Here is a 12,535-nt window from a genome sequence, read left to right as displayed (position 1 = left end):
TGAAGAACATTTGACCAAATATCACCTTCCTCTGTTCCACTTTTGTTATCACATTTCAAAGTGAATCTGAAACGTCAGGGGAACTAACCTTGAATTAGAGATTCTATTTTTCATCACTTGATAGTGTTTTCCATAAATATTTTAATCAATAATTCGATTGTAGCGATTATTGAAATGCCATCAATGATCAACATCTTAGTTGAAGGGTTCTCTGAGATTCTTGGGATAAGCGACATTATATAGTTGTATGTTATAAAGGACTCTACAGTAGAGCAATAAAGGTTCATACCAATCGTATTGGTGAATTATCAAGACAATATGTAAATTGGTATTACGAAGCTGTTTAGGAATTGAATTATTTGTATGTTGATGAAGTAATATTCTTATTAGATTATGACACCGTATCTTAACTAGAGTGCCATCATACATTTTCGTGTCCCCATTTATATGTTTCGATATAGTGTACCAATAAAAATAAAAACAGTATTTGGGCTCGTTGTAACTGCTGATTCAGATAACTTCTTTACTTTTATTTGCATCAGTTTTCACTGATCCAACGTAAGCAACGCCCTTGGTATCTGTCTACTACTTATTTGTTGAACCCACTTTTTTGCAGAAGGATTAGTTATCAATGTCAGTGAATTTTAGAGTGAACGCTCATGTCTTTGCTTTACTAAGATATAAATTTGGAAATATTTCTACATTTCTGTGTACGAAAGTAGAGTAATAATTATTGATTTCCACTCTAATGTTTTTTGTAGAACACCCTACAGAAATGGAAAGTATGCTGTTTGTTTAAATCGTTTTCTTGAATAAATAAATTTTGTCACCTATTTCATGATATTTAAATTATGAATATTATGCTATACATTTGGTCGTGTTGTCAGTACATTGCTAACTGTTATGAAAACATATGTTTGAGGTTTCGATGAAATTTTGACTCTTCACGGATCAGTGGGAATATTTCCGATACCAAAGATGTGAAGTAATCTGAAAAAGTAATGTTTATTTTAAAAAAATAAAAGAAAAATTTCAAGGGATAAAAAGTTAATTCAATAACAAAAACCAAACTTAGTCATCACGATGGTGAGTGTCTAATCTTTTGAGTTTTCAAAGGAATATAGTCATTGTGTCCCGGAAAACAGCCAACGTAGCTTCAAGGGGCCTTTGGTTTTAAAATCTTTTTGACTGATATCTACTTAGGATGATTTTTCTATTAGTACCATTTAATCACTAATTTTCTACAACCACTGTCCTGATTGAGAATACTGAGGTTTCATTAACCAGGTTACTGACATCCAACTGGCTTAATGAGCATTTTTTATTCATTTAATGACTCAGTGGTAGTACGTAGTTTTCACTTAAACAAATATTATGTGAAAATAAGCACTTCTATCTAAACTTATTTTGTTTTATTGATCCTCTTTACAGTTAAACCGCTCTGATTCAATTGTTAATCGTATGTCCAAAGAATTTAAACGAACACAAATAACAATTGAAGAAAGTGCACAAAAAGTAAACAGTTTATTTGGTCAGTTGAAAACAACTCAAGAAAAGTTGAATGGAGCAAATGAACAATTAAGTGAAGTAGAAAGTAACAGGAAAAGTTTGCTAAAAGAATTAGAAGAATACCAAAGTTCTCACCATACTCATGATAGCGAAGTATGAAAAAGTGAATTTCTGTGCTATTGTTTTAGTTTTGTGTATTGGGTTGTTGATTAAAGTTCGGTTAAATCGAGCGGTTACAAGTTTCGTGCCAAAACAACTGATCGACTGTTCCGTTCTATATTGAGTGGACTACATAACCCGGCCTATAATCTGATTTCCACTTTAGTCCAAGTATCAAGTATTATCCGTTGTATAGGTACGTGACAGTTGTTTACAATTCAGTACATCAGCTATCCAGCCAGGTTTCCGCGTTTGAATTGAATCATGCAAATCGAAAGAATATTAACAGTTACTAACTATTTTATGCTTTTCCGCTATTCGTTTTTTTTATATCCATGTAACTTCAAAGATTCTAATGACCACTTAGTTAAGCTCGTCTACGCCAAATTTTCCATGCTGTAAAGATTTGTTCTTCATCTCATTTTTCCAAAGACACTTAAATTCTAAAATAACTGTCCACTTTAGCTCCTGCAAAAACATTTTCTCTGGGAATTCAGTCTACTCAATCATAGTCAATATGAACTTGATCTCACATTATTCACTCACACCAGCACCTGATTTTGTTTTATAGCTTCATACCAATTCAAGTAAATCTATGGTGTGAGTTTAACGAGAGTTATAAAAGTATTTGCTTGTTTCGCAGTTGATCCTTAAAAAGACCATATGAATGATTTATTGATAAAAACTAGAAATATGGAACTACTTAATTCTGAAATGTTTTAATCCATTCACATTGGAAACCCTATCATGTACTTAAGAAGACTTAATACACACAAATAGTTTATATAATGACAGTATTGATAACGATCGTTTATGTGTAGTTTAAAATTATATTAAATTATTTTTGTGAATGTTATGATATTTAATTCAAAAAGGTTCAGTCAATGGAAGTTCAGGTCAATTATCTGCTAAGTGAACTTGGACAAATGAATGATCGCTTGACAACAAACCAGAAAGAACTGACTGATTCACAATCAGAAGTAGATTCATTAAGAGTAAGTTTAAACTAAAATTAACTTCAATTGTATTACAGTGTTTGGAAATGCATTATTTTCCCAAAATACGACCTGAATCATCCAAAAAAAGAATTTTCTCAATAAATGTCATGTTGGGTGTTTAAACAGTAAGTGCACCCTTCAATTCTAGTGTCCTAAACTACCAACGTCAATCACTGGTCCCTAAGAACACATTCAAAAAATTTGTAAATACTCATGAGTTTTTCATGTTCAGCTGTCAGTTCGAAGAAGATAAAACTTTATCTTTATGATAGTTGGAGTCTGCAACGAGTTATTGGTGGAAAAGTAGAATTTCATTTGTACAGTATTGGGTTGAGTTCCCTGATTACATTCAGCCCTGATTTCGTTATTGAATTAGGGTTTGATCGAGTAGCTGGATACTGGTCATAACAGAAAAAAATTTAAACGATAGGTAATCAAAAGACTAAGGAATTTTTTTTATTTATCGGATATTTAGTGGACTTAAATATTGAAATAAAGAACCTGTACATCTGTGCATAGTCAAAGATTCATCGGATCCGCAGAAAGAATTTTATAAGATTGATTATTCCATTATATCTGAATTTTCTTAAAGTGTATTTAAGCATGCAATCTTTGCTTTGATACAACTCACTGAAACTTATTATTAATCTGTAGTACCTAAATGAAAGTTCTCAATGCAACTAACAAAAGTACCTTTGTATTTTTCGACCTTATCTAGAGTATTATCATTAAATCTTTGTTTAGGGATACTTTAAGTGGTAAAATAATTTAAACTACTAAGTCCTGTGTATCAAATCAGTTTATGTAGAATTTTCAGGGATTCTAAAACAACACCAAACAGTCAAATAATCAAATCACAAATTCTAATGAGAGAATTTAACGCTCATACATTCATTAGACTATTGTGAACATCTAGCAAGTATTTTGTAATCAAAACGTTTTTGCTACAACAAATCCTGTTCTTTTCTCTGAACTGATATGTTATTTTATTTACGACGTAGAATTTATGTCGAATTTCCTGTAGGGAATTTAGTTATTTTCTCATAAGGGAGAAATTTAAATTATAAATCGCTGTCAAATGGAATGTTGACATTATATAAAAATTGATATCTGTAATGAAGCGTCATTTCAATCATAAATAATGTTGTTATGTTGTGCGCTACTTATGCCAACAGACATAAGTAGTATGTAGCAGGAATTGGAAGTAGAATGCTTACCAGTAAAAGAGTGAAATAAGGTGAAGAGAGAGGAAAACGAAGAGCAATTGGAATCACAACCGGCTGGGAGAAATGATGATGTATGTAAAGGACAACTGAAGGGAGATATGTAAATGATGTATTTAATACATGAATCTCACATTTTACAAAAGTACTGTGTAATCTGTCATAGAATAGTAAATTGTTTTGCCATACCTGAGCTTCCGTTGACTGCAACGTAAAGAACTGTATGTTTCAGTCCTCATATTCCAAGGAGCTGTATACAGCCGATATAAAACCCTTAGGTTTACAAATGTTTACTACTTATTCAGTGATCAACAAATTAATTCACTTTTGAATTATTTATTGTAGAAACGAATTAATGAGTCTACACTTGAAATACAACATTTAAACTCAATGCTGAATGAAAAGCAGATGAAATTGGATGAAATGGGAAGACAAGTAATCGAAATGGAGAGCCAACTAAGTTCATCTGACCAGTATACTCAGTCATTAAGTTCAGTTAATGATGACTTGATGAACGAATTAAAAAATCGAACTAATGAAATAGAAAAATTGCAAAACGAAATCAAACAAAATATGACAGGAATACAAAATTCTGAATTTATAGTAAGTGAACTGGTAATTACATGAATCTCTAAACTATTTTTGGTGAAATTCACCCTACGAGATTGATTGTGAAAGTTTTATATAACTGACCTAACTACAGTTTAACAAACCGGGAGAAATTCGTTCAAATCATTCAATGAACTAAATAGGTGTCCAGTCGTTTGTGGTGTAAGGAAACCTAAAATACATTATTGTAAAGTAACAACATGAGATAAGCAAACAATACCGTCTTCCATTAGATTCTCATCAGGATTTACTCTAATATACAATAATATTCGTACGCACATATGAAACCGCTAAACCAATCATTACATTTTATTAGTCAGTGATAGTAGTAAAATAGGTTACATAAATGAACATAATAAGTAAAAAGTACAAATTGATAGTTTGTTGACAGGTGTACTAGTTGTTATAAGAATAATCGAGGTTTGAATCAACGTTTCATTATAGGAAGTAGGCAAACAATGAAATAACACTGGTTCGAAATCATAATATCACATACTAAAATTTTTCGGATAATGGGACAATGAAGCATATATTTTAAAAGACGGAGTGAAGAAAAATAAACGAAGAGTATGAAAAATAATAATAAATAAGATGGTTTATTAGGGTTAATTTGCCAAGGGAACGATAAGGATTTTACAAATTTGTGATGAACACAGACTTAGATTGTTAGGTCGAATACCTACAGCTTTTGCTTAATGTATGAGACGAGATAAAACCTCAAAAGGAAAGCTAGTAGTTATACAATAAATTGATTTAAACAATTTATTTCTATCTACTTCATGACTACTATCGGTCAAATGTAATAGGACGGAGGTGAATAATTTTTTGGTTACGCCCTTTCCTAACCACGAGGGTAGGTGTTCACTAACTCGCTTGCTCAGTTATCTGGTTGCATAGCAAATGTAGCTTCCGCAACAGGAGCAACTGAAGTCGTAGATAGACATGGATGTCGCGAAACCAGGTAACTTACCTCATAGTTGTAGATTCACTGTAGGTGAGCTATAAAACTACAAACAAATGTTAGCTGCATTATTACGTAATTCCACAGCTTTTAATCAATGCTATTTCATTGTTTGCCTACTTCCTATAATGAAACGTTGATTCAAACCTCGATTATTCTTATAACAACTAGTACACCTGTCAACAAACTATCAATTTGTACTTTTTACTTATTATGTTCATTTATGTAACCTATTTTACTACTATCACTGACTAATAAAATGTAATGATTGGTTTAGCGGTTTCATATATGCGTACGAATATTATTGTATATTAGAGTAAATCCTGATGAGAATCTAATGGAAGACGGTATTGTTTGCTTATATATGTTATTCTAATTCATGATGTGGGGAGTTTTAGGATTATTGTAATCAGTAAATCGTGGACAAACTACTACAGTTTCTTTAGAAGAACTGTACAGATGGATTGTCACCTTACGTATGTTCATATTTTGATCACCCAAATCATCCCTTGCCTTCCATCTTTGTTTGTGCACTACACTACTTATTTTCAAAGAAGTAGTCTGAGATTGTAAAGACATTTATTCTGTTTGGAATGTATAGTTTCTCAGCAGTTGGATATTGAGTTTTCGGAAGAAAAAAATGATAATTAATTCGAAAAACTCTTGAGGGTTAAAATTGAATATCTACAACACTTCACACATCATCTGTCCAGAGTGAAACGGTGAAGTTTTTCAATTTCAATTACTGAGGTTTCTACAAATATGATTCAAACAACCAGTACAAAAATGAATTAAATATAATTTTCGTTTAAAAATAGTCTAAGTGTATTCATCTTTTTCTACTACTTATATGTTCCATTGACTAATATTCCTTTGTTGCAACAAATAACTTATTCTATTCAATTATAACTATATTTAGGCATTCCAGTTCATTTTTCTAGTTTAAAGGTGTCTTCTTTCTCTTATCATCCTATTTCCGTAACCATCCTACTTTTTGATAATGTCAATTTTCAAAACGCATTTATCGTCGTAGGCACTTGGCAAACATTTTTAATTTCATATGGTACTATGCAGAAGCTTAAATATTTGATATGACATAAAGGAAGTAAATTCGAAACTTACTACCGGTTATTTATTCACTAAATATCCACCTGCTTTAAAAACATTTCAACAATTGCGCTATACTCTCAACTTGATCAACTGATTCTGGATGATTAAATTAGAAACCTGTTTTATAATATGCCTATTATTTCTTAAGAGTAATAAATGTCATACATACGTAATTTATATGTCTCAAGTAAGTTAACCCATGAGTTATTAGCTATTACCGACTAATAAACAGTGAAATCATTTGAGTTCGGCAAAATCGTAAATACCAGTTCAACCGATGTATCAGTACAATAAGAAACTATAGAGATAATCTTATTTCTGAGTTTACTTTCTAATAAGATTCCTATTAAGCAGCTATTGTCATCATAATATAGTGGCAAAGGAAATAAACGTGTACTTTCTATACATATAAATATCTGAAAACATAATAATTACTTTGAATAAATTAATGATACAAACTTTTAGTTATAGAAAAGATTGACGAATATTCGGACAATCTACTATTTATATTATCCCAAACACTGTAATAATTGGATTCACGTTTGTTTATTTTTCCAACTAATTTACTAGATACAAGAATTAGAATTCAGTGTTCAACAACTAACTAAGCAACTTGAACAATCAGAACTTTTACGCTTGGAAGCAGAAAAAGCCAGTAATCATGCTGTCAGTGAATCGGCTGCCCTTAAAATTGAACTGGCTAAAAAAGATGAACGAATTATTAATTTACAGAATACTGGCGACACAATTACACAAAAGTTAAAATCACTTGAGCAGACATCGAATCAAACTGAACAAATTATCAACAAATATATTAACTCTGTAAGTATGTTTTATTTTCGGAAGTTCAAAGCTTAAAGATAAATTTGAACCACAGACAATGATCATAACGCTTTCATAATCCCAGATCAATTAATTTTTTATCCTATAAAACATCAAGTGTATCGTGTTTAAAATTGCCCAGTCTATTAATTAAAGTCTCCCACATTAACAGCTACTTTTGGCTATATCTTGTACAAATGTTGTTTTCTATCTTGTGGTGCGATGTTTGTATATGAACCCAGTATGTTTGAAATACATGATTCATATTGCAGAGACTGTGATTAGTGCTCTGGAATTAACAGGCAGGGCTAGACAGGAAGAAGGACCGATAAAAATTCTAGACTGCTCGTACGGGTTTAAGCGTCATTGGTCCTGTCGATAAATCGCAGTTCGCTAATTGGCGGTATCATTACGTTATATATATTAATAGGGCACAAGTTATAACAAAAATACCGTATACTATAAGTCTTTTAAAAATACAAAATAGAAAACAAATATATCCACTTGCTAATAACCCCTGTCTAAGAGATAGTATGAATACAAAAACTAGGAGTATCTCGATAAGACTAGATTGAATATTTCATTATGAGCATCAACCCTTACGGCGCCGTTCACAGTTTAAACCACGTCAAGTTATAAATATAGTAACTGCAAGTTACTGCATATCTTATGTTGAGAGTGCTGATTCGTTGCGTAATTAACATACAACAAAAAGCTGTAATGTGAATAAGGTGAAAAATGTGCCTTCGAAATACTATACTCCAACAGCATATCAAAACAATGATGAAGCTGTATTTTGTATTTAGTTCATACTGTATATCATCACACCAATCTGAAGAATAATTTTCAAGTCCTTAATCAAGGTACAGCTAGTTTACATCATAAATTTAGATTGTTTATCTTGCAATCTACAAAAATCATTGATCTTTCATTGATCTTTATTACCCTTACGGTTCATTTAAATGGAACTCTAATGAGATGTTCTTTATAATATATCCTCTCTCTTGGAGATAATACTTTCAACACAATCACATCTCTAAATCTAACTTACATAAGTTATAAACATCAAAATTTATCTAACTTATTGCTACTTCAAATAGGAAATCGAAAAAGATAGCACGATTCAACGGCTTCAGACGGAATTGGAACACATACGTCACCAGTTAATTGAAAGCGAGACAGAACTACAGAGCAAGTCTTCACAAATAAAGTCACTAGCGTGTGAATTAGAAGCTGCGAAAGCAGACCTGGCAGACTGCAATCTCCACAGAAATTCAGAAAATCTTGCACGTAAACGTATAGAGGTAAGTGAAGGTAATTAACTTAATTTATTTGTGTATTAGTTTCATATATAGTTTTGAATTATTCAGAGATATCACAAACAGATTTCTTCGCCATAATAAGTTTTTGCTGATGGTAGCCGGCTGACGGATATTAAGTATCTTGCGTAAACAATTGTTCAGAAATACTTGTACTATTTTAAAGATGGTCGTGGAAGTTCTTCATCTAATTCTGTCCTGGGCAATCCTTTCAAGTCGTTTCCAGTTGCTATTCATCGTTTTAATTTCAGTTTCTGATTTCCGGTACAGTGTGTTCTTTGGTCTTCCTCTTTTCCGTTTACCTTTAATATTCCAAGTTAGCGCTTGCCTCGTGATGCAGGTTGATGATTTCCGCAATATATGTCCTATCCACCTCCAACGTCTTTTCCTCCCCAGCTGGAAGCTGATTTGTTCCCTCTCACAGAAGCTTGTTGCTGATGGTATCCGGCAAACGGACAGTAAGTATCTTGCACAGAAAGTTGCTTAGAAATATTTGTACCATTTTGATGATAGTTGTGGTAGTTCTTCAAGTTTCAGCACCGTACAGTAGAACTGTCTTGACATTCTCATTGAAGATTCTCACTTTGATATTAGTTGACAGTTGTTTTGAGTTCCATATGTTATTCAAGTGTAGGAGTGCTATCCTTGCTTTGCCAATCCTTGCCTTTACATTTGCATCAGATCCTCCTTGTTCATCGTTGATGCTGTCCAGGTACGTGAACGTTTCCACCTCTTCCGGAGTTTCGCCACCAAGTGTGATTGGGTTGGTGTTCTCCATGTTGTATTTGGGGATCTTGCTTTTGCCCTTGTGTGTTGAGGCCTAATGATACAGAGGCATCTTCTACACTGGTTGTCTTCATCTGCATTTGTTTATGTATATGGGATAGAAGAGTCAGGTCGACTGCAGAGTCCAAGTCGTCAAATTGATTACGAGCTGTCCATCGTATTTTATACTTCCCCTGAGATGTAGAGGTTTTCATAATCCAGTCAACCGCCAGATGAAAGGGAATGTGTTGGAGGAAGCAGCCTCGTCTGAAACCGGTCTTCACTTGAAATGTATCTATAAGACGTCCTCCATGCACGACTTTGCAGTGTTATCCGTCGCACGGATTGCGGATGATGTTGATGACTTCCTCAGATACACCATGGTTTCGAAGAAGGTTCCGTAAGGTCCTCCTATCTACACTGTCAAGCTCCTTCTCACAGTCAAGGAAGTTGATGTGCGTTGACGAGTTCCATTCAATCGATTGTTCAACAATGATCCGTAGTGTCATGATTTGATCTGTGCATGAACGATCCTTACGGAATCTGGCCTGTTAATCTTTCCGAATAGAACGTGGAGAATGTTTACAGTTACCTCTATGTCTGACTTTAGAGCTTCAGCTGGTATGTTATCTGGTCCTGACGCTTCCCCACCCTTGATCTGTCTGATGACCATGGTAATTTTTTCCATTGTTGGTGAGGTGACATCTATGAGGAAGAGTGTGTATGCTGCTTGGATTTCTGGTGTGTTAGTGGGACTGGTCTATTAAAGAGTTTTCCAAAGTGTTCTACCCATCTTTTCCTCTGTTCTTGAATCTTAGTGATTAACTTTTATTTTCTGTCCTTGACTGGTCGATCTTGTTTACTCTATCTGCCTGCCAGTTTCTTCGTTGTGCCTTAAAGTTGTTTCATATTACCTTCCCTTACAGTTTTTTCCTCTGTCTTTGGTAGGTCTTCCACATACTTCTACTTGTCTGCTCTAATGCTCCTCTTCATTCGTTTGTCTGCTTCTATTTACTTGACCCGTGTCTCAGATTTATCTTGTCTTGTTGATTGCTGTCTCTTTTTTCTTCTTTTCTTGAGTCTTACATACGGTATCAATTGAGATCCATTCCTTGTGATGATGTTTCATGTAGCTCAGCATATCCTGGTACGTTGAAATTAGTGCTTCTTTGGTCCCTTTCCAGTTTTTCTGCATACTAGGTTCCTCTTTTTTAACTAAATCGTTGAGGACTTGGAATGTGTTGCTAAGATCTGCCGAGAATTCGTTGAGTTTGTCAGTATTATGAAGGAAAGTTTTATTGAACTTTTGTGATGCCATTTACACAGTTGTCCAGTGTTTCTTTAGCTTTAGTTTCATCTTGGACACAACCAAGTGGTACACCATTGTTCTTCAACTTAATTGTCTAAATGTGACATGGTCGTTGAAATATCTGAACGTGTTGGACCTGATACTTAATGGGCTGATGACGGCACACTGTTAATCAATTGAATCTAGGTTTAACTGGTTTTCAAATCTTGACTAACTTTCAATGACTCTCCAGCTGAAATCATTTCATGGTGAGATTTCCTAGATTTGAATTATTATGTCATCACATTGGATTTCAATACACATCTTTACAATTTTAAGTAGTTCAGGACAGCAATCTGTATTACTCTAGCTTTTCTTAATATGCTTTGACTGTTATTAGACATAAACAAGGAATAAACGACGTTACTTTTGTCGACCCACTGGTAATTGAATTCACTCGATTAAGTTGCGTTAGGTTCCAACCATACATAAATCTTAAGTTTCTTTCTCATTAAACGCGTACCTTGTTGACGAGTATAAACTGAATCAAACCACTTAACTATTAACTCATTTTAATTTCAGATTTTCTATCTTGAATGTATCATCAAAGAATGAAGATAAAAACACCCAGGTGACTGCTAAGAGCAGTTTATGAAGTATAAAATTCATGAAATTCAAATTTTCGACTAAGTAAATGTCAATCATGACTCCAGTTTATTTTATGGTTTTATTGTGACATACTTGTAAAATGGAGCATCATGAGATTGGTTTGCAACCTTCTGTGTGGATATTTGATTGAAATTTATTTTGGTGAGCATTCTTTCTGGGCGAATAATATGTGACTGACGGAGAATGATGTTAGCCACAGATAGTATCCATGGTGCATGTTTCTCACCACTTTCAGGGAATACACCTGTACCCTGATGAGTGAAATAATGGTAAAAGTGTCCAACAGTTCAAACTCAATGAGATGGCGTATGGTACATAGTTTTTCTGTTACAAAGAACCAACTACGAATTTAGTCATATTTTTTCATGCAGTAAGGAGATTTCAAGATTGCCTTTTGGAAATTTTCAGTCAATTCTAGATTCCTAAGCTTGTCAGTTAACGAGTGACTGACAAGTAAGCACTTTTATTACTCATTGCATCTTTGTCTATGTTTATAGTTAGAAGTGGCAGATCTTCGGGAAATGAAAATGGCTTTTACAGAACAAATCGAAAGACAAGAGCAATTCATTGAACGGTTACAATCTGAGCTTGCAAACGAACGTGAAAGAAATGATTTTCTTAATAAAATTAAAACAGATAAAGAAAGAGAACTTTATAGTATCACAGTATGTTCAACGATAAAATTATTGATATAAATACTAACTAATTACTCCTGAAATAAAATTATGCTCATATTATTATTAACTCCTATGAATCATGATTGCACGAATGATTTTCAGACAGTTTCTAATCCAAACCAGTGTAGGCTGAAAACTATTGTTAATCAGAGACAACATCACAATTGTAAAGTGGGCAGGTATCTGCTGCCCTAAGACTTGCATTGCTGCATCAACTGATTTCAAATAGGAGTGAAAGCCAAATAATCAGGGTTTCATTTTTATGAGTATCTAAAGGAGACGTCTTTCAAAATATAGTCTCTTGTTCTAGGATTAAAAAGATATATCTCTTTTATGATAGTTGATATCAGAATTACTTAAACTTGTGTCGATTTAGAAAAATTGTTTATTTTCTTAAAAGACTACTCAAAATAAGTAGCGATACTT

The 12,535-nt window shown here is 33.3% G+C and overlaps 1 protein-coding gene across 1 annotated transcript in view; it reads left to right on the top strand.

The window, feature by feature from the left end:
• Positions 1-12,535, top strand: part of Smp_171970 (putative hypothetical protein) — a gene marked incomplete at both ends in the record, with an annotated part of 38,672 nt that overhangs the window by 17,461 nt on the left and 8,676 nt on the right. The window contains 6 exons of the mRNA XM_018788738.1: positions 1,432-1,662; positions 2,544-2,663; positions 4,235-4,492; positions 7,140-7,391; positions 8,492-8,695; positions 11,930-12,097. Of these exons, the coding sequence (XP_018654251.1) occupies positions 1,432-1,662; positions 2,544-2,663; positions 4,235-4,492; positions 7,140-7,391; positions 8,492-8,695; positions 11,930-12,097 (1,233 nt within the window). The remainder of the gene's footprint in view (positions 1-1,431; positions 1,663-2,543; positions 2,664-4,234; positions 4,493-7,139; positions 7,392-8,491; positions 8,696-11,929; positions 12,098-12,535) is intronic.

The sequence above is a fragment of the Schistosoma mansoni genome, chromosome W (assembly GCF_000237925.1).
Source record: "Schistosoma mansoni strain Puerto Rico chromosome W, complete genome".
NCBI lineage: Eukaryota > Metazoa > Platyhelminthes > Trematoda > Strigeidida > Schistosomatidae > Schistosoma > Schistosoma mansoni.
Note: the sequence above shows the minus strand (reverse complement) of the source record. Positions and strands in the feature narration are given on the sequence as shown.